Source organism: Hemiscyllium ocellatum, chromosome 8 (assembly GCF_020745735.1).
Source record: "Hemiscyllium ocellatum isolate sHemOce1 chromosome 8, sHemOce1.pat.X.cur, whole genome shotgun sequence".
Taxonomy (NCBI): Eukaryota; Metazoa; Chordata; class Chondrichthyes; order Orectolobiformes; family Hemiscylliidae; genus Hemiscyllium; species Hemiscyllium ocellatum.
Genome location: NC_083408.1, coordinates 111,865,414 through 111,890,671, shown reverse-complemented (window position 1 = coordinate 111,890,671; position 25,258 = coordinate 111,865,414). Strand labels below are relative to the sequence as shown.

General features: G+C 41.0%; 1 protein-coding gene across 2 annotated transcripts in view; it reads left to right on the top strand.

Annotated features, from left to right (window-relative positions):
• Positions 1–25,258, top strand: part of smek1 (SMEK homolog 1, suppressor of mek1 (Dictyostelium)) — a 145,256-nt gene that overhangs the window by 72,857 nt on the left and 47,141 nt on the right. For both annotated transcript variants that reach the window (XM_060829476.1, XM_060829475.1), the window contains exons 4-6: positions 10,169–10,786; positions 22,434–22,511; positions 23,216–23,332. In XM_060829476.1, coding sequence (XP_060685459.1) covers positions 10,169–10,786; positions 22,434–22,511; positions 23,216–23,332 — 813 coding nt within the window. The remainder of the gene's footprint in view (positions 1–10,168; positions 10,787–22,433; positions 22,512–23,215; positions 23,333–25,258) is intronic.

The following is a 25,258-nucleotide window of genomic DNA, read 5'->3' as shown; positions in this document are numbered from 1 at the left end:
TAAAAGCCTAATGTGCTTAATCTCGCAAGATAAATCCTGCACCTCTGGAATCAATATACTGAAGCTCCTCTGGACTGCCTCCAAATCAGTTACATCCCCACGTCAAGTAAAAGGACAAAATTCTATACAATACTCTGGTGCGGTCTCGCTAATACTTTGTACAGTTGCAGCAATACTTCCCTATTTTTATACCCTTCTCCTTTATTCTGCAATTCATGCGCAAGGATACCCAGATCCTTCTGCACTGAAAGCACTCTGAAGATTTACATCTTTACAAGTTTCCCAATCTTTCAGCGTACCATTGGACTTAGTTTTTATCTTTGTTATCTTTCACTGTCTGTTCAAACTGCTGTGCAGACCAAAAACCAAGTGAACTGTGGATGCTGGAAATCTGAAACAAAAATGGAAACTACTGGAAAATTGCAAATCTGGCAGTATTTGTGGAGAGAAATCAAAGTTAATGTTTTAGATCCAGTGACTCTTCAGAACTGATGCTAGCTAGGAAAGGGTGTTTTTTTATGCAGGAAGGGGGAGGAATAAACAATAGGTGGAGGTAGACCCCAAAGAGAGAGAGAAACAGTTAAACAGCCCAAGGATTGGATTTAAAAAACTGCCTAGGAGAATGAATAGCTGCTGATGGGGACAACTGGTAGCTGCCAATGGGCTGTGTCTGGTAGCAACCCCTGTGATCACAAAGTCTAAATTAAAATCCAAAAGAACTGTAGACACTGTAAATCAGAAACAAAAGCAGAAATTGCTGGAAAAGGTCTGGCAGCATCTGTGGGAGAAATCAGAGTTAACTTATTGGGCTGACTGGCCTTTCCTCAGAACTATTCTTGAGTTCTGAGGAAGGGGCACTCAACCCAAAATGTTAACTGTAATTTCTCTCCACAGTTGTCAGACCTGCTGACCTTTTCCAGCAATTTCTGTTTTTGTTTCTGATCACAAAGCCTGGTATGTGGTTGTGGGAGTAAGCATGAAGAAAGGTGTTCAAGGGTTGGGGGTGAAGGAGAAGTGTACCAGGGTATTTTGGATGAACGGTCCTACTGAAAGGCTGACAAGAGGGAGGGGAGGTGGGGAGCGTATGTATCTGGTCATGGCATCCATTTGAGGAGGCAGAAATGGTGGACAATAATCCTCTGAATGTGAATGCTGATGGAATGGTAATTGAGGACAAACACACTGCTTCTCATGGGTGTCAAGTTACTGCATTTACAAAACTCTTTCAAAACATCAGCTTTAAAACAATTCTTTCTCATTTCTGTCTACAATTTTAAAAAGCACTAAAATGAAAAGAGACGGTTCTTACAATCCTTCCTACCACAGAAGATGCATTCTCTGTTTATCTGCTGTACTTGAAAATCTCTTAAGTTTGTGCTCGTCATTACGGTTAGGGCTGTCATTTACTGTCCATGCTAATAACCCTGAGATGATGGTGTTGAGCTGTCATCTTGAACTACTGAGTGTTTAAGACATGTACAATGCTATTGAGTAGTCAGTACCAACTATAAATGTGAAAGGTTCTAGCTGTTCTTTTGTTAACTGTTGCGGTGTTTTGAGCCCTCAGCATGATGGGAGTGTTGAAGGTTTATTTTTAATAATCCTCTTCCACAAGCTTATAGATTGTAGCAAATTCTAAAGAATTCTTTTGTTTCAAAACTTTGTTCATTTCATAACTGTCATCTGTGTAGACTCCTGATCGTCAAATTAGAATTCTTAGAAGTAATTTGGAAGTAATATATTTGCCCATGTATTTGTTTACTGTTCCTGCTGTAAGGGGAAAATAAGCATTTTGACGAACAATTAATAGTTTTACATGTGGACATTAAATGCATATAACCATTAACCAAATTACATGGAATATGCAGTGCAAGAACAACCTATTCTCCCCAGCTAATGTGTTCCAGTGTTTATCATCAACACAAGTCGTTTTTCATCTAGTTCACCTAACTCTGGCAGTAAAATCTTCTGTTTCTTTCACTTTTGGTCTTCATCCAGCTTCCTTTCTAAATGTGTTTGCTTTTTACCTCGTACTACTCTTGTGGTAGCTATTAATGCAACAACTTTCTATGTAGATTTATTAGTATGGTCTCTAATTTTAAACATTCCCACAAATAATGATATTATCTAACATATATCTAAAATACCAGACTTTTTTTTTAAACATCTTGGAAACGTCTTTTAGCTGTCCCCTCAGCTTTCCTCTTTTTCTAAATATTCCCAGCACATTTACTCCTCACCAGGACTTAATATCTGTTGGTTCTGGAATCATTCTGATAAGAATTTTATGCACACTTTCCAGTGCCTCTCTATTTTTTCAATAATATGGATATGATCAGCACACAGTACTCCCTCAAGTATGGTCAAATTGAAAATGTAATGCAACTTCTCTATTTTTCAGTTGTATCCCTCTAAAAATTCACCCCAGTAATTAGTCTACAGAAGACTAGACTATTCGATTTTTACTTTGATATTATTGACTAGTGTTGCTACTTTCACTGTCAAATAGGTATCAAGATTAGTTTTAATATCAGTATATGTCTGGTACATGTTGTTTTCTTCAGACTTTAACTGTTATTAAGCCAATGGGTAATTTAGATGTTATTTTACATTTGTATATTGCTGTCCTGCTGGCTCTACAAACACTGCCAACACTGCCATGCTCCAAAAACTTGCCATCTTCAGGCATGAATTTCTAGAGTCATCAAGTCATACAATATGGAAACCGACCCTTCAGTCCAACTAGTCCACGTCAGCCATGTTCCCAAGCTAAACTTCTGCCACCTGCCTGCTTTTGGCCCATATTCCTCCAAATCTTTCCTATTCATATACTTATCCAAATGTCTTAACTGTTGAAACTATCCCTGCATCCCTCTAGCAATTTATTCCACACATGAACCACACTGTAAAAAAAAAAGTTGCCCCTCATATCCTTTTTAAGACTTTCTCCATTCATCTTAAAAATCATGCTCCTAGTTTTGAGCTCCCGCACCCTAGGGAAAAGAATCTTGCTATTCACCTTATTTATGCCCCTCCTTTTTTTATAAACCTCTATTAAATCACCCTTCAACCTCCTACACTCCAGTGAAAAAAAATCCCAACCCATCCAGCGTATTCTGCATGCCGTACTCCATTAGAGGCCTCACCAATGTCCTGTACAACCTCAACATGACATCCCAACTGCTCGGTCTAAGAAATGAAGGCCAGCATGTGTTTACTAAAGTCTTTACTAAAATCTATATAACCCTGTCCACCTGTGACACAAATTACAAGGAATTTTGTATCTGTGCCTAGGTTCCTCTGTTCTATGACACTACCCAGGGCCCTACCATTAATTGTATAAGTCGTACACTTATTTGTTTTACCAAAATGCAGTACCACGCATTTATCCAAATTAAACTCCGTCTGTCATGCCTGAGTCCATTGACCAAATTGATTAAGATCTCTTGTAATCTTGGAGAACGTTCTTCACTGTCCATTATGCCACCAATTTTGGTATCATCAGCAAACTTACTATGTCTCCCATCTTCTCATCCGATTCCTTTATATAAATGACAAAAACAAAAAGTGGACCCAAAACTGATCCCCGCGGAACACTCCTTGTCTTAAGTGGGAAAAACAACTCTACATTACCACCCTCTGTATCTGTATCTTACCATCCTGTCAATTTTGCATCCGAATGGCAAGCTCAACCTGAATCCCCTATGATCTAACTTGACTAATTAGTCTACTATGTGGAACCTTATCAAAGTCTTTACTAAAATCTATATAACCAATGTCTACCACTCTTCCCTCATCAATCCTTATTTCCTCAAAAAACTCAGTCAAGTTATACAGTCATAAAGTCATAGAGATGTACAGCATGGAAACAGACCCTTTGATCCAACCCGTCCACGCCGACCAGATATCCCAACCCAATCTAGTCCCACCTGCCAGCACCTGGCCCATATTCCTCCAAACCCTTCCTATTCATATACCCATCCAAATGCCTCTTAAATGTTGCAATTGTACCAGCCTCCACCACTTCCTCTGGCAGCTCATTCCATACACGTACCACCTTCTGCGTGAAAAAGTTGCCCCTGGGGTCTCTTTTATATCTTTCCCCACTCACCCTAAACCTATGCCCTCTAGCTCTGGACTCCCCGACCCCAGGAAAAAGACTTTGCCTATTTATCCTATCCATGCCCCTCATAATTTTGTAAACCTTTATAATGTCATACCTCAGCCTCTGACGCTCCAGGGAAAACAGCCCCAGCCTGTTCAGCCTCTCCCCATAGCTCAAATCCTCCAACCCTGGCAACATCCTTTTAGATCTTTTCTGAACCCTTTCACGTTTCACAACATCTTTCCGATAGGAAGGAGACCAGAATTACATGCAGTGTTCCAACAGTGGCCTAACCAATGTCCTGTACAGCTGCAACATGACCCCCCAACTCCTGTACTCAATACACTGACCATTAAAGGAAAGCATACCAAACGCTGCCTTCACTAACCTAGCTACCTGCGACTCCACTTTTAAGGAGCTATGAACCTGCACTCCAAGGTCTCTTTGCTCAGCCACACTCCCTAGGACCTTACCATTAAGTGTATAAGTCCTGCTAAGATTTGCTTTCCCAAAATGCAGCACCTCACATTTGTCTGAATTCAACTCCATCTGCCACTTCTCAGCCCATTCTCAGATCCTGTTGTAATCTGAGGAAAACTTCTTCGCTGTCCACTACACCTCCAATTTTGGTGTCATCTGCAAACTTACTAACTGTACCTCTTATGCTCGGATCCAAATCATGGGATGCGAGCATAAGAGGTACAGTTAGTAAGTTTGCAGATGACACTAAAATTGGAGGTGTAGTGGACAGTGAAGAGGGTTACCTCCAATTACAGCAGGATCTGGACCAGCTGAGTCAATGGGCTGAGACGTGGCAGATGGAGTTTAATGCAGATAAATGTGAGGTGCTGCGTTTTGGGAAAGCAAATCTTAGCAGGACTTATACACTTAATGGTAAGGTCCTAGGGAGCGTTTGTGAGACATGGTTTCCCTTGCACAAAACCGTGCTGACTACCCCTAATCAGTCCTTACCTCTCGAAATGCATATAAATGCTATCCTATAGATGTGGTTTCCAGACACTTTTAACAGTGGGAAGGATTGTGTGCAAGCCATTTCTCTTCCATTCAATGTGTATCAACTCGAAAATAGCTACCTGATTTTTTTGTATAATAAAAGAGACAGAACAAACTCGTCATTTCTCCTGATATCACTATTATGAATAAACTTAATGTTTTATGAAGCCAAGTAATCTGTACCAATAGAGCCATGGGGGCAAAGTCCTTGAATATTTTCAAGGCAGAGGTATACTGGTCCTGACCAACAAGGAAGTTAAAGCTGGGGTGGGTGGGAATGTGGAATTGAGACAGGTCTTATTACAGTCACAGCCATGATCTTATTGAATGCTGAATCAGTCTAGATGGGCCAAAATGGTTTGACTCCTGCTGCTAATTCTTAGGTCTGATGTAGGTCAAAAACAGAACATAACTTGAATATAACTGGCTACCATATTCTAAATCATGAATCAGGTGGCGAGAATGGGGTGCTGAAACACATAACCAGGCGTAATATTGCAGCTAAAATAGGTTTAATTTTTGTTTAAAAAACTTAAGGTAATGCAGTGGCACTGTTTGTGCAGAATTATGTCATATCTATTTTTAGCACTGTTTACTTGTAGTTTTCATTACCAGGAATGCTTCAGTGCATTCCTGAATGTCCTAAGGGAGGTTGAATACTATTTACAACAAACATGAGTAAAATACTTTGTTGTTGTATATATTGCCCTTTGTAATTTACGATAAAACTTCATTATGTGACTAATGAAATGTTATTCCGTATGGCAACAAAAAATGCAAACTTAGAAAAGCAGAATGCTGCAGTCCTTTTAAAGCAATTTCACATTTGCTGTTTCTTAGAATTCACTGTTCCTTTTAAATTTTTTATTCGTTCATGGGATGAGGGTGCTGTGCATGGGCCAACATTTATTGCCCATTCCTAATTGACCCAAGGGTGGTTAAGAGTCACCCGTATTGCTGTGGATCTGGAGTCACATATAGGCCAGACCAGATTAGGTTGGCAGTTTCCTTCCCTGAAGTGCATAGGTGAATCAGATGGGTTTTCTGACAATTGACAAAGGATTCATGGTCATCCTTTGACTTCGAATTCCAAATTTTTTTATCGAATTCATATTCCACCATCTGCCATTACAGGATTCAAATCTGGTTCCCTAGAATGTTACCTGGGTCTTTGGATTAACAGTCCAGCAGTAATACTGTTAGGCCATCGCCTGTCAATTGAGACACGTTCGTCTCAAAAAGACTTGCTTATGCATGGCCAGTTTGTTTCTTGTGCAGCATATTCCTAATTGTTGAGTGGCACACGCAAACGCAATTCAAGAGAACATTATTTTAGATATTGGAAATCTGAAATCCACCAAAAATTGTTGGAAATATTCAGCAGATCAGATGGCTTCTGTCAAGAAAGAAGCAGAGTTAATGACTAATGTTATTACTGCATCCCAAAATGGTGGATTAGGATGTAGTGTGGGGAGCTATGGCGAACTGAAAAGCTATGTCCTCGCTGAAACTCAATAATTGAGGAGGATTCCCAGCAGTGGCTTGACCTCCTTTCTGGTATTCGGAAACAAATTTAAACAATTAAAGGACAAATTAAGACATTTGCCCATGAGGCTAGCTTTTCTTTCCTTCCCCCTCCACTCCTCCCTCTATTTCAAAAAAAAGGCAACTACCGACACCACAACCATTTCCTCAGACCCCACCCCTCCAACCGTAACAAGGACAGAACGCCCCTGGTGCTCACCTTCCACCCTACCAACCTTCGCATAAACCAAATCATCCACCGACATTTCTGCCACCTCCAAAAAGACCCCACCACCAGGGATATATTTCCCTCCCCACCCCTTTCCGCCTTCCGCAAAGACCGTTCCCTCCGTGACTACCTGGTCGGGTCCACACCCCCCCCCTACAACCCATCCTCCCATCCTGGCACTTTCCCCTGCCACCGCAGGAACTGTAAAACCTGTGCCCACACCTCCTCCCTCACCTCTATCCAAGGCCCCAAAGGAGCCTTCCACATCCAGCAAAGTTTTCCCTGCACATCCACTAATATCATTTATTGTATCCGTTGCTCCCGATGCAGTGTCCTCTACATTGGGGACACTGGGCGCCTCCTAGCAGAGCGCTTTAGGGAACATCTCCGAGACACCCGCACCAATCAACCACACCACTCTGTGGCCCAACATTTCAACTCCCTCTCCCACTCTGCCGAGGACATGGAGGTCCTGGGCCTCCTTCACCACCGCTCCCTCACCACCAGATGCCTGGAGGAAGAACGCCTCATCTTCCGCCTCGGAACACTTCAACCCCAGGGCATCAATGTGGACTTCAACAGTTTCCTCATTTCCCCTTCCCCCACCTCACCCTAGTTCCAAACTTCCAGCTCAGCACTGTCCCCATGACTTGTCCGGACTTTGTCCTACCTGCCTAGCTCCTTTTCCATCTATCCACTCCACCTCTCCTCCCTAACCTATCACCTTCATCCCCTCCCCCACTCACCCAGTGTACGCTATGCTACTTTCTCCCCACCCCCACCTCCTCTAGCTTATCTATCCACGCTTCAGGCTCACTGCCTTTATTCCTGATGAAGGGCTTTTGCCCGAAATGTCGATTTCGCTGCACTTTGGTTGCTGCCTGAACTGCTGTGCTCTTCCAGTACCACTAATCCAGAATCTGGTTTCCAGCATCTGCAGATATTGTTTTTACCACCATTTTATAGGTGCTCACTTTACTGTCTCACTCAAAAATAATCCACTAAATGTGTGTTCAAAATCTGTGTAAGCTAAACTTTCAAAAATATACCTTTGTACATGGGATTTGTGCCTTGCCGATTAGGTCAGTATTGACGACCCAAACCTAATTTCCCTTTAGCTGGTGGTTGTGAGCAGTCTTCTTGAACTGATGCAAGCCTTAGATATTGTTGGGAAACAAGTTGAAATATTGTTTTATTGCTTGAATTAAGATCTTTCTAACTGTCCTATATATAGCTTTATTTGTAATTTGAAATGAATTAATAGATCTGACATATAAAACGAATCTCAGTAATTGCATAATTGTACTATTGATAGTCATAAAAATTCACCTGGTGTGCTAATGTATTTTAGAGAAGGAAATTTGCTGTTCTTACTTGGACTGACCTCTGCATACCACCAGATTAACAGTCATGTGGTTTGCTTTCAACTGCCCCGAAATTCGTGCAACTCATTCAGTTAAGGGGTAATTACTGATAGGCAACAAATGCTGACCTCATCAGTCCACAAAAGAAAGTGAAAAATGAACTTGGGGAAACTCTACTCCAATCGTAGCCACTGAAGTGGATGTTACTACTGGTCAGAAGCTGACAATTGGACACATTAATAGAGAGAGAATAGGCTGATAAAAATAAGAGAGAATTTCTCAGTTAAGAGAGAATGGTATATGTTGGACCAGTTAGGTTTTTCCACATAAGCCAAAAGTTCTCACCTTTTGAGAATTCCCTTCAAATAAGTTTCTAGTATCAAAATAAATGAACATGAGAGGATCATGAACAAGGCATCAGTAACTTTCTAACAGATGAAAATAGAGCAAGTTCAATAAATTTAACTGGCATGCATGGGCAATGTAATCTCAGATATTGTGGATATCTCAAAATGGGTAATCTCAAAGTGCCAAACTATGTTTCGACTCTTGAAAAAAGAAGAAGCCACCACTATGACAGCTTTATAATTGCCTACCAGTATTTGCAATCCCAGGGTAAATATAAACTTCACTGCAGCAGCATCATGCAACAACAGAGCGGTTTCACACTGCTTACTGGAGTGCTGTCCTTAATTTCCCACGGAGGAGGTTCTCTATCTCAGCAGCATTTTAAGGAGCTGTTACTGAGAGAGGTAAATGCCTTAATCGACAATTGATTAAGAGGCAAGTCACTGTGTACTGCCAGATCTTTGAAACTGAATAACTTGATATTATTTCTGTTAACAGAACTTTGATAAAACAAAGCATTTGACAAAGTTGCTTTGGAGAAGGTGAATTCAGGGATGTAAGGAGTTAGATAGGAAAATATATATTTTCTTTCAGGCAACTAAAATACAGTCTAGTTTTGAGTTAAATTTTGTATCAAGAGGTCAGTGCAGCACAACCAGATTGTCTTCTCCACATATTCATAAAATAAATACGTTGTAGCAATTTAGTCAAAGTGCGTGGTGCTGGAAAAGCACAGCCGGTTAGGCAGCATCCAAAGAGCAGGAGAGTCAACATTTCGCACATAAGCTCTTTGTTAGTAATATAGTGTCGTTTTTAGGGGAAAAAAACTATCTAAAATGAAAGTTAACAAACTGTTCTACCAGTGAAGCATCCTTTTGTGATTAGCACGGAGTTGTGCTATCCAGTGAGTTTGATTTGTGAACTGAACCTGTGCTGCTTTAGTTATAGACTCCCCCCCCCCCCCCCCCCCCCCCCCCCAAACAGATGTGTTTAATTAAAGCATACCAGTACATGAGATTTTATTGATAATTGCATTGTTTGGTGGAGCCTGCTACATAATCGGATACTTTTAGGATTCTGATTTTCAAAATAAAGACGTTGCAAAGGGGTTGGGGAGGCATTTTAGTTATGAAAGATATGCTAAAGTGGCATTTTGCACTTGCAGTGTAATTGGAACACTTAGTGTAACCATGTTCTTGATATATTTTGCAGATTTATGCACGCAGTTCATTTTGATCTTGCCAAAGATGGCTGAAGCGTTGTTTTTCTACATGAGGGGTTATAGAGAGACTTACTATCATTCTGTTATACGTTGAAAAAGTGGTGTTATTTGAGATGGTTTGTTTATTTATCTTTTTCACTTTATAGCATTTTGAAATCTGATTATTTGAGGTCACGTTAGTAAACTGACAGCTAGATGTTTTCCTCAGTATTTGGAACTATAAGAGCTATCTTGATAATTATATCTTTAATCAATGCAGATCACTCACAACAAATACTGTTTGTGTGAAATCTGTCAATCAAACAAGAAAATTATGATGACATCGTTTTGCATTAGAATAAGTCTGCTGTTGTTGTTGTCAGGTTCAAGGGAAGGACCCCTCAGTGGACATCACGCAGGACCTCGTGGATGAATCTGAGGAGGAGCGTTTTGATGACATGTCATCACCTGGTTTGGAACTTCCACCATGTGAGTTGAGCAGATTGGAAGAGCTGGCAGAACTGGTTGCAACATCACTACCTTCACCCTTGCGGCGGGAGAAGCTTGCACTTGCACTGGAAAATGAGGGCTACATTAAGAAACTCTTGGAACTCTTTCACGTGTGTGAGGACCTAGAAAACATGGAAGGACTGCACCACTTGTATGAAATAATCAAGGGAATTTTCCTTTTGAACAGAACTGCACTTTTTGAAGTCATGTTTTCAGAAGAATGTATAATGGACGTAATAGGATGTCTAGAATATGACCCATCTTTATCTCTTCCAAGAAAACACAGAGAATTTCTCACAAAAACAGCCAAATTTAAAGAGGTGATTCCCATATCTGATCCTGAACTTAAACAGAAGATCCACCAGACGTACAGAGTGCAGTACATTCAAGATATGGTTCTACCTACGCCCTCTGTATTTGAGGAAAACATGTTATCAACACTTCACTCCTTCATCTTTTTTAATAAAGTTGAAATAGTTGGTATGCTTCAAGTAAGTATTTAACATTTATCAAGAAGACAAATGAACAAATGTGCATATGCATGTCACTGGTATTTATGTTTTATTTTCACACTGAATTTTGATTATAGAATATAGAACATTACAGTGTAGTACAGGTCTTTCAGCCCTCGATGTTTGTGCCAACCTGTGGAACCAATCTGAAGCCTATCTAACCTACACTTTTCCATTCTCGTCCATATGCCTATCCAAAGACCATTCAAATGCCTTTAAAGTTGGCGAGTCTACTCTTCTTGCTACTCTTGTTGCAGGCTGTGTGTTCCATGCCCCTACTACTCTCGAAGTAAAGAAATTACCCCTGACATCTGTATGATACCTATCACCCCTCAGTTTAAAACTATGTCCCCTTGTGCTGGCCATCGCCATCTGAGGAAAAAGGCTCTCGCTGTCTAACCCCACTAACCCTCTGATTATATTATAAGTCTGTATTAAGTCGCCTCTCAACCTTCTCTCTAATGAAGACAGCCTCATGTCCCTCAGCCTTTCCTTGTGAGGTCTTCCCTCCATACTAGGCAATATCCTAGTAAATCTCCTCTGAACCTGTTCCAAAGCTTCCACATCCTTCCCATAATGCAGTGACCAGAACTGTATGCATACTGCAAATGTGGCCTCACCAGAATTTTGTACAGCTACAGCATGATCTCGTGGTTCCGAAATTCGATCCCTCTCTCAACGAAAGCTAACACACCTTATGCCGCCTTAGTTGCCACCCCGGTTGATAGAGTTACTATCAAGGATCTACATACCTGGAACTGAGCTCTCTCTGCTCATCTACACTCCCAAGAATCTTAGCATTAGCCCAGTACTCTGCATTCCTGTTACTCCTTCCAAAGTGAATCACCTCATACTTTTCTGCATTAAACTGCATTTGCCACCTCTCGACCCAGCTCTGCAGCTTATCTATGTTTCTCTGTAACCTACAACATCCTTCAGCACTATCCACAACTCTACCGACCTTAGTGTCATCTGCAAATTTACTAAACATCCTTCTATGCCCTCATCCAGGTCATTTATATAAATGACAAAACAACAGTGGACCCAAAACAAATCCTTGAACTCCAGGATGAATATTTCCCATTAACCACCACACTCAGCTAGTCAATTTCTGATCCAAACCGCAAAAACACCCTCAATCCCATGCCTTCGTATTTTGTGCAGTAACCTACCATGGGGAACCCTATCAAACGCCTTACTGAAATCCGCATACACCACATCAACTGCTTTACTCTCAACTACCTGTTCCGTCACCTCACAGAACTCTAAGGTTTATGAGGTACAACCTACCCATCACAGAATCGTGTTGGCTATCCATAATCAACTTATTTCTGTCTAGATGATTATAAACTCTATCTCTTATAACCCTTTCTAAACCTTTACCCACAATTAAAGTAAGGCTCACAGGTCTATAATTTCCAGGGTTGTCTCTACTCCCCTAACCTCCGGCCTTCTGGTGCTATTGCTGTTCACAATGACGACATAAAGATCAAAGCCAAAGGCTCCAAAAGAGAAAGTGCTGGAAAATCTCAGCAAGTCTGTCAGGAGTGAAAAGAACTGACGTTTCGACTCTAACTGACCCTTTGTCAAAGCTCTCAGACAGAGGACGAAACGTCTGCGACACAAATTCCCAGCTCAGCGAACAGAACCACAACAACAAGCATCCGAGCTACAAATCTTCTCCCAAATCTTGTCATTCTTTTATTGCTGATTATAGCTGTAGAAAGCCTGGGGTTTTCCTTGATCCAATCTGTCAATGACATCTCATGTTCCCTCCTGGCTCCTCTTAGTTCTCTCTTTAGGTCTTTCCTGGCCAACTTGTAAACTCTCCAAACTTTTGCGTTTTGAAGTATTTGTATTGAAGTAAAATCAATATATGAGCGCAGATTTTTATCCTTCTAGCCTTTGGTTGTCTGGAATTACAGTTCTAAGCTATGTAATGTTATGGTGAGATACTGTTTATTTTTAACTGATTTCTCAACCTGCCTATTCAATGTAATTTAGTTGATGTTGAAGGTGAGGAAGTGTCACTGAGTCTGCATAATGATGTCATGATGCAGCAAAATTGCTGCAGCAAAATTCTTTGTATAAGCACCAACTTACTACAGCTAATGAATGATGATTGATTCTTTGAATAATCTGTCCATTCTAAACATCCTGACTGGTTTTGAGTAACTATACAAAGATGTTATAGATTTGTGGGCAGTTTTAAAACTGTTGCTGCAATACAGTAAGTATTACAAAAGCAGGATGTTGCCAAACATACCATTGAAAATTTCTGAACTGTATTTTGTTTTTGTTTTTCATTTCTTCATGAAACCTGGAGAAGGTAGCTATGAGCTGCCTTCTTGGACAGCTACAGTGATGTTGAGAAGTTCCAAGATGTTGACCAATGAACTGTGAAAGAAAGGCAAATTGTCCTCCAGTTCAGAATGGTGTGTGACTTAAGAGTCATAGAGATGTACAGCATGGAAACAAACCCTTCAGTCCAACTCATCCATGCTGACCAGATATCCTAAATAACTCTAGTCTCATTTGCCAGCACTTGGCCCGTATCCCTCTAAACTTTTCCTATTCATATACCTATCCAGATGCCTTTTTAAATGTTGTAATTGTACTAGCTTCCATCACTTCCTCTGGCAGCTCATTCTATACATGCACCACCTTCTGCATGAAAAAGTTGCTCCTTAGGTACCATTTACATCTTTCCTCTCTCACCTTAAATCTATGCCCTCTAATTGTGGACTCCTCCACTCTACGGAAAAGACCTTATCTGTTTATCCTATCCATGCCCTTCATGATTTTATAAAACTCTTACAGGGCAACTTGCAGTTGATTATGTACATATGCATTTGCAGCCCTTGTCCTTTTACCCAGTAGAGGTTGTGGGTTTATAAGGCATCGTTAACAAAATCTTGGTGAGTTCCTACATTGCATCTTGTTGGTGGTACACAGTGCTGCATCAGTGAAAGGATTAACAGCCCCAATCGGGGGTTGCATCTTGAAGTGTGTGGATGGGGTGTCAATAAAGGGGACGGCTTCATCACAAATCTTGTCAAAAGTATTGAATTTTCTCAAAATTGCATCATTAAGGAAATTGAAGACTATTCTATCACTCTCCTGATTGTACCTTATCAATCCTTGACATTGGAGAGGCAACAAGTCAATTATTACTTGCCATAGAGTTCCTAACCTCTGACCTGCTCTTGTTGGTATGATGTTTGTGTGACAAACCCATTTGATTTCTGTTCCCCAGTAACCTCACACTGTTCACTGTATGGGATTCAATAATGGTATTGCCATTGAATGTCAAGGAGCGATAGGTACTCTCTCTTTTTGTGTTGGTCATTGTTTGGCACAGGTCACAAAAATCCAATATCCGATTAGCTATGTAACTTAATCAATTGTGGCATAATGGAGAGAAATTAATCTTCTAAACTTCAGGAATGAGCTAGAAAAAGCACATTTATCCTTTGCTAATCCTGTAGTGATTATAATGAGGTCAGTCAGATGGACCTTCTAGAATAAACAGGAGTATCAGCGGTTCTGTTCACTCTGAGAGCTTGGCCCTGAAGAAACCAGACCAGTATCAAATATTATGCACAAGGGTGACTTGGTAACAAGATACTGACCCCTGGGTTATTTCAGTTGGGACAAGAGAAAAGCATGCTCCAGAAGAAATTTGCTTGCAACAGTCATTTTGAGTTGGGCTAAGCATTTCTGTCATTATGCCTTTATTGGGGACCTTGATTTGTTGATCCTGCCGTCAAAAACTGAGCCCAGTATCGACAGAATATCTGAAGGACGTGGGCTGGGAGTATTTTGTTTGGTTAATCAGGAACTTGCAATCTTGTTCAGATGATCCGAAGTTCGATTAATTGAATGCCAGATAATCGAGGTTCCTCTATGTGGAAAGAATTCATTATTTTTTTGCTGAGCAAATGACTTTGGGCCGATGAAAAGCAACAAGTAAGTCTCCTAACAGCTTGTGGACACACAGCTTTCTCAATTATTAGGAACCTAACATTTCTTGAGGCACAAGATACTAAAACCTTTTAAGAAGGATTTGGTTAAGGAATATTCCAAGCATCCTCTAATTCTGAGACCACTATCAGTTTTACTCAGTAATTTGAAGACAGGGGAGTCCATGTTGGGATTTTTGATGAGGTTAAGACGATTGGCAGAGGCATGTGACTTTGGTTTAACCCTTAGTGCGATACGGAGACACTGTTTGGTATGTGGGATTAACAATGTAATCATGCAAAAGCACCTATTAGCTGAAGCCCAACTGGACTTCTCACAGGCACTACAACTGGCTTGGTCATTAGACAAGTGGAGCAGGGTATGTTGATGGATGTGAACACCCTTGCTGACTGAGCTTGGGGAACATCATCTGAATGAAGAGAATAGTATAGCCTCACTCAGGACATACCCCGAACAGAGGGACACTAGGTCAGCCCGCAGCAAGACACTGAAACAAAACCAAGCCTCGACCAAACAGTTAAAATTTTGGGCTAGCAAGCCATTGTAGTTCCTGCCTGTGTGTGAACTTGAGACAGCAAAAGTCATATTAGGCCTGAATTGAGTAAGAGAACTCATAGGCTGGTATCCTGAAAAGTGCACACCCTGGAAAGCCCTCCTACACCTGGCTTGAAACAATTTTGCTGAACAATGTCCAAATCAAAACCAATCAAAGTAAACATGGTTAAATGGTCAGCCAGTTCGAATAGAGGTTGATACTGGCATGTCTGTATCAAAGAACCAGGCTTTTAACAAAATTCACTCTGGACTCCATCCCTTAGTTTAGCCAAGGGGTCTTATGCAAACTTAAGAACCTATACTGGATAGCCTTTACAGTTTAGGGGTGCAACTTCAGTCCCAGTCTCATATGAGAAGCAGCTGATTCAGTTCCCAATGATTGTAGTAAATGGCTCGGGCCCAAGCTTGATGAGATGGAATTGATTGAGAAAGATTCACCTTGATTGGCTCAACATTTATCAATTACAAAATGGCTGCCCAAGTCAAGTCCGAATTAAATAACCAGAAGTTTTGCAGGAAGGTCAAGGGACTATCAAAGGAGCTAAGGGCACCTTGCATGTTGACCAGAAACCAAATCCACGATTCTGCAAGGTCGGCCCAATGCCATTTGCCTGACCTGTGAAAGTAGAGCAGAAATCAGGAGACTGGCAAATGCAGTCATCATAGTAGTATAGTTTTCAGAATGGGCAGCACTGGTCGGAGCGAGTGTGAAGGCTGACAGATTGATTCGCCTTTGTGGGGATTTTAAACAAGTGGCAAACTGTTTCTGCAGCAGGCTAAATACCAGTCCCTCGCATAGAGGACTTGTATACGGTCAGGGAAGCTGGACTTCATGTGTGGCTGTAGTTGTGGCTAGATGAGGATTCCCATAAGTATGCTACATTTAATTAGCATAAGAGTTTGTACCAGTATACGAGACTGGCATTTGGGGCATCATTAGCCTGTGCCACGGAGAACATTTATAAGGTCTACCCCAGGTCACCATTTATCTGGCTGACATGTTAATAACATGAAAGACCATGGAACACCAATAAAGAACACTTTGAGAACTTGGACATAATCATAGAGTTATACAGCGTGGAATATGATCCTTCAGCCCAACCAGTCTGTGCTGAACATAATCCCCATCTAAACTAGTTCTACCTGGCCATTCCTGGCCCAGCTCTCTCAGAACATTTCCAATTCATGTATCCTTCTAAATGTTTTGAACGTAATTGCAACCGCATCCACTACAGGCGGGCATATGCCTTAGGAAACACTTGTGTTTCAGGCAACCCAAGTGACCTACTTTGGTTACAGAGTCAACAAGACTGAGTTGCACCCATTGTAAGTTAGGGCAATCAAAGGTGCCCTGATTCCCAGGTCTGTACCAGAGCTCAAGTGTTTCCTTGGAAACATAACCTGGCCTCCATCCTGGCACCCTTACATCTGCTATTGAAAAAGGATCAACCTTGGAAGGAGTCTTGTAGCCAAGACGTAGCCTTTAGAGATTTGAAGAAGGCAGCTGTCATTGTCTAAGGTGTTAGCACACATTTCAAGTGATATGTGGTGCTGATACTTGATGCATACCCATACAATATCAGGATAGTGCTGACACATAGATGGCCCAATGGAGAGGAACACCCAATAATGTATGCTTCCCAGACTTTGGCTGATGCAGACCACGAATGCGCCCACATAAGGAAGGTTTGGCAATCATCTTTGTGTGAACAAGTTCCAATAATATTTTTACAGACACAAATTTCTAATAGTTACAGACCACAAACTCCTGCTAAAACCACTCAAAGAGGAGAAGGCCGTGCCACCCATAGCTTCAGGTCAAATTTTCAGATGGATTCTCATTCAAGTGTGTAAAATTACTTGAAACACTGGGAGACCAAGTAACAATGGAGATGCCTTAATCCAACTCCTGCTGGCAGATACACCACAGGTCGTACTGCCACTGGAAGAGTCCATTCTGGTTTTAAACTTTCTGGACACCCTTGCAGTCATCACTGACAATATCATAATGTGGATGCAAGAAGATATGGTGCTCGCAAATAGCTGGTGATGATGGGGGAAACAAAAGGGTCATCAAAACAAGAATTGAAACCTTTCTGAAACCAGCGAGACCAGATCACCCTAGAAGATGGCATTTTATTATGAAGGGCAAGAGTGACTATCCAGAGCCAAGATTGGCACGAGATACTGGCTGACCACCTCTAGGTTCATCCAGAGGTGTACAAATTGAAGTTATGTCTGGTAGCCAGGATTAGATGCAGTCATAACTGCATTGGTGTGGCAGTGCCCAGAGTACCAGCAAGGACAGAAATCACAACGTGCAGCTCCCCCACATTCGTGGGAATGGCCGGATCGACCCTAGACTTGGTTATACTTCAACTATGCCAGCCCTTTTATGGTCTCAACGTTCTAAGTCATTGTGGATGCCCACTTAAAGTGCTTGAATATTCATAGAGTTCATTCATCAAATGCTGTGGTGATGATAGAAAAGCTGCAAGCCTCTTTTGTAATACACTGAAGTGTTGGTCACAGATCGTGGGCCATCATTTACCAGCAGCGAATTCAAGTATTTCTTAGAGTTGAGTGGCATTTGGCTCCATGCTATCCATCACTCAAATGTCTGGTAGAAAGAGCAGTCCAGACTTCGAAGGCAGGCTTAAAGGAACCGCCTGTACCTTCGCTTGATACCAAATTCTTCCGTTTCCTATTTGATTATTGGACAACCCCTCATGCAACTACAGGATAGCTCCTGCAGATTTGCTAATGGGGGAAAAGACTGCACCAGGTTAAATCTGATCTTCCTGGTCCTGGGCCAGACACAAGATTCCTTTAAGTAAAAGAGACAGTTTACTTCAGGGGACAAAGGTTGATGCTGAAATCACGAAAATGGCTCTACGTGGTTAAAAGACATGGCCGTCGCAAGATCAGGTCTAGTGCTGTACAAAGTTCGGGGAGGTGAGATGGTCCTGAACAAGCATGTATACCTCCATGAAAGCTCCACCCTGGCAGAAGGGGTAGGAGCAAAACATACTCAACCCCTCACAACAGCCAGAAAGGCTATTGGAACCTGTGGGTCGTTTCCCCCCCCCCCCCCCCCCCCCCCCCCCCCCCCCCAAGATTGAACAAACCTCAGAGTCTGAGATGTACATGTTGGATGTCACAACCTTGACACCGTGGTGAGACCATACTTGGAGTGTTCTCTGCATCCTAGGCCTCCTTATTTGAAGAAGTATGTTCTTACTATGGGGGGAATTCACCATAGTTTTACTAAACTGGTTCCTGGGATAGCAGGACTGACAAATTAAAAAGTATAGATTGGTTAAGGCAATATTCACTTACATTGAGAAGAATGAAGGGGACTATAGGGGGGATTCTTATAGAAACGTAATGTTCAAATGGGGCTCCATTGGGTAATTGTTGGTAGGATCCCACTGATGATCCAAAAACCAAGGGTGTTAAGGTGCAGGATAGACCATATGACTCAATTTAAGACTGAGAAGAGAATACATTTCTTCATCCAGCAGTTGTAAGCCTTGGAATTTTCTGCCATAAAAACATTGAATGTTTTCAAGTAGGAGTTAGTTTGTAGGGCCAAAGGAATCAAGGGTATAGAAACAAAGCAAGATTAGGGTGATGAGTTTGATGGTCAGGCAAGATCAGTTTGAATGGGGGAGGCAACCCAAAGGACCTACTACTCATATTTACGATGTTTCTATTCTACAGATGTCAAACTGAGGATGTCACCTAGACAGGGGACGAAACGTCTGCAATGCAAATTCCCAGCTCGGTGAACAGAACCACAACAAAAATGTCAAATAAAAACAGAAAATCAGGAAATACTCAGCAGATCTGGCACGATCTGTGCAGAGAGATTCAAATGAACATCCCCGGATGCTGCTTTTGTTTAATCATCTTTACATACAATTGGGCCAAGTGTTTTAATAGCTTTTGACTTAAGTTGCTGCTTAACTTAATTATCTTGGTCAGACCACATTTGGAATATTACGTTCATTTGGGGCACTTTATTTAAAGAAGAGTTAAAGCCATGACGAGAGTACTAGAATAATACCAGGAATGGCAACTTTTAGATACAAGGAAAGATTAGAGAAATTAGTTTATTCTCCTTGGAGCAGAGATGGTTAAGAGATGATCATATTAAGGTGTTCAAAATTATGAAGAATTTTGACAGGGTAAAACATATTTTGGTTCCACTAATTGAGGTCTCAGTAACTAGAATTTACAATTTCAAGATAGTCAGCAAGAGAGCCAGGAATAAGATTAGGAGAAACTTTATTATTCAGAGTTGTTACGATTTAGAATGTGCAGCCTGGGAGAGTGACGGAGGAGAATTCCATATGAGATTTCAAAAGAAATGATGAGTTTAGAGGGCTAGTTAGCTCTTTTGGGAGCACGTACAGATGCAATGGGCTGAATGACTTCTGTTATTGTGGTTCTGTTCGCCGAGCTGGGAATTTGTGTTGCAAACATTTCGTCCCCTGTCTAGGTGACATCCTCAGCACTTGGGAGCCTCCTGTGAAGCGCTTCTGTGATCTTTCCTCCGGTATTTGTTTGAATCTGCCGCTTCCGGTTGTCTTCTTTCTGCACAGTAAACATCTCTGATTCTCTGATCTTGAATAAACATTGTTGCTTTTCCCTTCAACATATCAGTATTCTAGCTATGGTTTTACTCATGACATACGCATTAACTTAGTCAAATACCCTCAAACAATATTCTGACATTATGATTTAGCTTGTTGAATTATCCAGGCTGACTGGAAATCTTTGAGTGATCAGTAAACACCAGTTTGATCCTTTCCCTTTATAAAAAGCACCGATTTTGGCAACCTATATTACATTTTCAAAATGGCATTAATGAAACAAGGGACTTCGTTCAGTCTCCTAATTGACATTATTCCTCAGACAATACTGCCAGTGAACAAATTATCTGGTCATTCAGCTTGCTGGAAAATAGCTGTTGTCAGCCTGCCACAAAAGCCATTGCACTTCAGAATAGAGGAGCTATGTGAAGAGCTTTAAAATATTTAGAATATTAGAATGTCATTTGTAAACAAGTTTTTCTAAGTTTGAATTCATTCAATAACCATCCCCTTCAATTGCGGTAGTTAACAATAACTATGACATAAATGAACCAAGCCATGGTTTCCCCAGTTTTGTATAGCTCAAAATATCTCCTAATGTAGAAAAATCAAGCCAGTTGTACTTGGGTGTTTCTTGCAGATTAAATTGACATGAAATGAGCGTTTTGTACATACGTTGTTGTGATTGATTTATTTCCCAGTGATATTGAGAAGGATTGCTGTTTTATTTTCCGAATTTTAAATGCTGTAAGTCTTGTGTCTGGTTTTGCAGGTTGCAGTGAAGATGAAACATAAAAGGTGCAGCAAAAATGTCACTGGCTATCATCACACTATGTAGCCCGACAACTTGACCAAAACTGCTGTCTTCCCCTTTTCCTTTGTCTAATGCCTCAAAGCACTTTCTCGCAATGAGTTATATTGTGTCAGCATTGGGACTTCAGTCGAACTTTGCTGTGTAAACTGTAACTAAAAATGAATGCAGTTGTCATGAGCAAGTGTCATTGTGAACAGCAATTTAATATTGTGCCACAGTTTGTATAATCAACCTTTTAGACAATTGTTACAGATTACTGTATCCATCTGAATAAATGTGTATAATGGCAATTTTACCTTGTCATTTAAAGGTTATTTCATGGGGTATTGTGTTGATGAGCTGCCACATTGAACTGCTGCAGTCTGCATAACGAAGGTATACTATGGTATTAGATAGAAGAGAATTTGAAGGTGATGGCAATCCTATGTGCCTTCTGCCCTTTTCTTTCTAGGTTTAGAAGTTATTATCAAAAGTGCCTTAGCTGCCATACAGGTGAGAATGGTAAATGAGTTTAATCATAGTCAAAGTATATTTTTTGCCATTATCTAATCACCCTAAGAAAATTGAGTCAGCTGCGTGTGGGGAGGGGTGGGGGCAGTGTGCGCAGCATGGTGACTCAGTGGTTAGCACTGCTGCCTCACATCGCCAAGGACTCGAGTTCGATCCCAGACACGGGGGACTGTCTGCGTGAAGTTTGCACATTCTCCCCATGTCTACGAGGGTTTTCTCCAGTTGCTCTGGTTTCCTCCCACAGTCCAAAGGTGTGGAGGTTAAGTGAATTGGTCAGAGGCAATGTAGAATGAGTCTGGGTGGGATACTCTTCGAGGGTCAGTGTGGACCATATGGCCTGTTTCCACACTGTAAGGATTCTATGATTCTTGTAATGTGGGGCTCGTCTGAAAAGTCGTTAAGTAAACCAGTTAGATTTTGACAAACATTCAGCAACTTGTGTGATAATTGTTGTTCCTTTATACTAGCTGCTTTCAAATTTGCCAGATTTATTAACTTTGACTTAATTTTCAGTTTGCATCATAAGGGTAGCTAGCAGTATCAAAACTGCTATGCCCGTTGGTTTATGAATGGGCTTAACTATATTTCTAAAGGAATTTAAAAGGAACATCAGTACAACTGACGAGGTAAAAACAATGACTGTAGATGCTGGAAACCAGATTCTAGATTAGTGGTGCTGGAAGAGCACAACAGTTCAGGCAGCATCCAAGGAGCAGTAAAATCGACGAGTGACCAAGTCTCTCTCTCTCTCTCTAACACAGTTTATAACTTTGAAAGTGTCAATCTGTTTTTGTTCACCACTTTGATTACTGGTCATGACTTAGTGTTGTTGAGCTGGTGTACTAACAAATAATTTAGTCATACAGTAGTGCAAAAAAATTGAAGAAATTTCAGTGACATTCTCACCCCTATCCTCAAAGCTGATATGAGCCATTCGGCAAGGATCTTTAACCAGGATGTTATGGGGGTTCTTTGATCACCCACTTTGACCAATTGCTTGCTTGCTTCAAATTAACATTTATCCAGGACTTTTGTGCATTTGTTTAGACTGATGTTAGCATTTCACACAGCACTTCAAGCAAAAATCACCAATTCATTGATTTGCACATGTCGTCTTGTGTATTTTCTAAGCTTTATCTTGGATCTTTTGTTTTCAATCCTTCAGGAAGATGAGAAGTTCCTAACAGAACTTTTTGCACAGTTAACGGATGATGCCACAGATGACGATAAGAGACAGGAACTGGTAAGAGTGGGCATAAGTGAGATATGTGCGCACTGATGAAGATATGAACGGGGGGTTCACAGTAGCCACTAATTTAATTTTAGACTGGTGCTTAAACCTTAAGGCTAAAATCTGATGGTGCAACTAATGTACAGAGCAGAGCTGTCACTGTTTTTGGAAGTAAAAATTATTTTTGCAAACTGAGATGCCTTACATAGAGAGGTCTAGCTTCTGTATCTTACATTTATGCATCCCTTGAGAAGTGAATTTTTATTTTGTACAGTCATTTAGAAAAGGTACTTGGTGTGACTGCAAGTTTTTCAGCACATCCTTGAGTAGATTTGGTGTTCCATTGATCTCGAAACTTTCATTCACAGCACGATGGTCGATTTATGTGCAAGAAACTGAATGGAAAAATGATAATGATTTTTGGAAGCAGGAAAATGCCAACATTCATAGGATAAACAAGAAGGTCCTAATCAAAGCATGTTGCAGGGTATAAAGTTCTTTCTCTTGTCATTTGGAGAAAAACCTGGGCTTCATTTGACAGGAACTGAGAATAATATTTTCAAAATTTCATGCTATGCATCTGAGGACCTTCAGTGAAATTATGATTGTAGTACTCAAAAGAGAACTTATTGAGCATCGTCAGTCTGATGATTAGTGGAATCGATATTATGAATTGGTTTAACTCACTCCCAAATATTATTTTGCTTTCATTTCAGGTGAATTTTCTAAAAGAATTTTGTGCATTTTCTCAAACTTTACAACCTCAGAACAGGGACTCTTTTTTCAAGACTTTGTCAAATATGGGTATACTGCCAGCTCTTGAGGTCATTTTGGTAAGTTAATTTTAAAAACGTAAATTAGAGAGGACATAATTTCAAAGGAAATTAAAGCCCTTTAGTACCTCATCAAAATTAGCATTTTTCATGTGAACCTAATAGTGTGTGAATTCCTTGAACAGAAACATTTTTAGCAAAGATTACTGGATAACAATGAAAAGACAAATTGAATGCCTCTTTTCCCTCTGTCCAGCATAGCACGACTGTGTTGCAGACTACATCCACCAAATGGATCAAATTGAAGGATTAAGCTTGAATCCTCTCTGACTGCTTCCAGTGACTCCCCTAATCCTCCTTTTCAGTGTTGCAGTTATCCAAAGCTTGGTTGCCTTGAATTAAAATTTATCGAGGATTTTTTGCATTTATTCAGTCTGATATTAGCATTTCATGCAAGGCTTCCTAACAGAAGCTTGTTTCGTAATAAACATGTTAATCTTGACAGTATATGTTTTAACGAATACTTTGCTAATGCAAGCACATATGTTCCACTTGGCTAGAGCAGCATGAGATAGGGATAGATTGTATGTCTTTCATTTATGTTGCTACTTTAAACTTTTTTAACTTCTCAAATGCATGACCCATCAACTTATAATAGCCAAGCTATTTTGCTTAATATGATGTATTACACACCTCTGGTGTAGCGGGGCTTGAACAAAGAACAAATAAAATTTACAGCCCAGGAACAGGCTCTTCAGCCCTCCAAGCCTGAGCCGATCCAAATCAACTGTCTAAATCTGTCGCTCAATTCATAAGCATGGGTATCCCTCTGCTCCCCACTTACTCATGCATCTGTCCAGACACATCTTAAATGAATCTAGCATGCCTGCCTCTACCACCTCTGCTGGCGACAAGTTCCAAGCACCCACCACCCTCTGTGTGAAATACTTGCCGAGTGTATCCCCCTTAAACTTCCCACCTCTCACCTTGAAAGAATGACCTCTTGTTATTGAATCCTTCACCCTGGGAAAAAGCTTGTCTCTATCCACCCTGTCTATACCCTTCATGATTTTGTAAATCTCCCCCCTCAATCTCCTTTTTAGTAATGAAAATAAACCTAACCTACTCAACCTCTCTTCATAGCTAGCACCTTCCATACCAGGCAACATCCTCTTCAACCTTCTCTGCATCCTCTCCAAAGCGTCCACGTCCTTTTGGTAATATGGCGACCAGAACTGTACACAATATTCTAAAATGTGGCCGAACCAGTGTCTTGTACGATGTTAACATGACTTGCCTGCTGCTATACTCAATATCCTGTCCAATGAAGGCAAGCATACTATATGCCACCTTGACCACTCTATCCACCTGTGCAGCAAACTTCAGGGTACAATGGACCTGCACTCCCAGATTTCTCTGCCCATCAACTTTTCCCAAGGCTCTTCCATTCATTGTATAATTTGCTCTAGAATTAGTCTTGCCTAAATCACCTCACATTTGTCTGGATTGAAAACCATCTGCCACTTTTCCGCCCAACTCTCCAGTCTATCTATATCCTCCTGTATTCTCTGACAGTCCCTTATGCTTTCTGCTACTCCACCAATCTTTGTGTCAGTTGCAAACTTGCTGATCATACCAACAGTGCCCTCTTCCAGATCATCTACGTATATTACAAACAACAGTGGCCCCAACACTGACCCCTGTGGAACACCACTGGTCACCTTTCTCCATTTTGAGAAACTCCCTTCAACTACTATTCTGTGTCTCCTGTTGCTCAACCAGTTCTTTATCCACCTAGCGAGAATACCCTGCACACCATGTGACTTCACTTCCTCCATTAGTCTACAATGAGGAACCTTATCAAACACCTTACTGAAGTCCATATATATGACATCAACAGCCCTTCCTTCATCTAACAACTTGGTCACTTCCTTGAAGAACTCTATTAAGCTCTTAAGGCACGATCTCCCCCGCACAAAACTATGT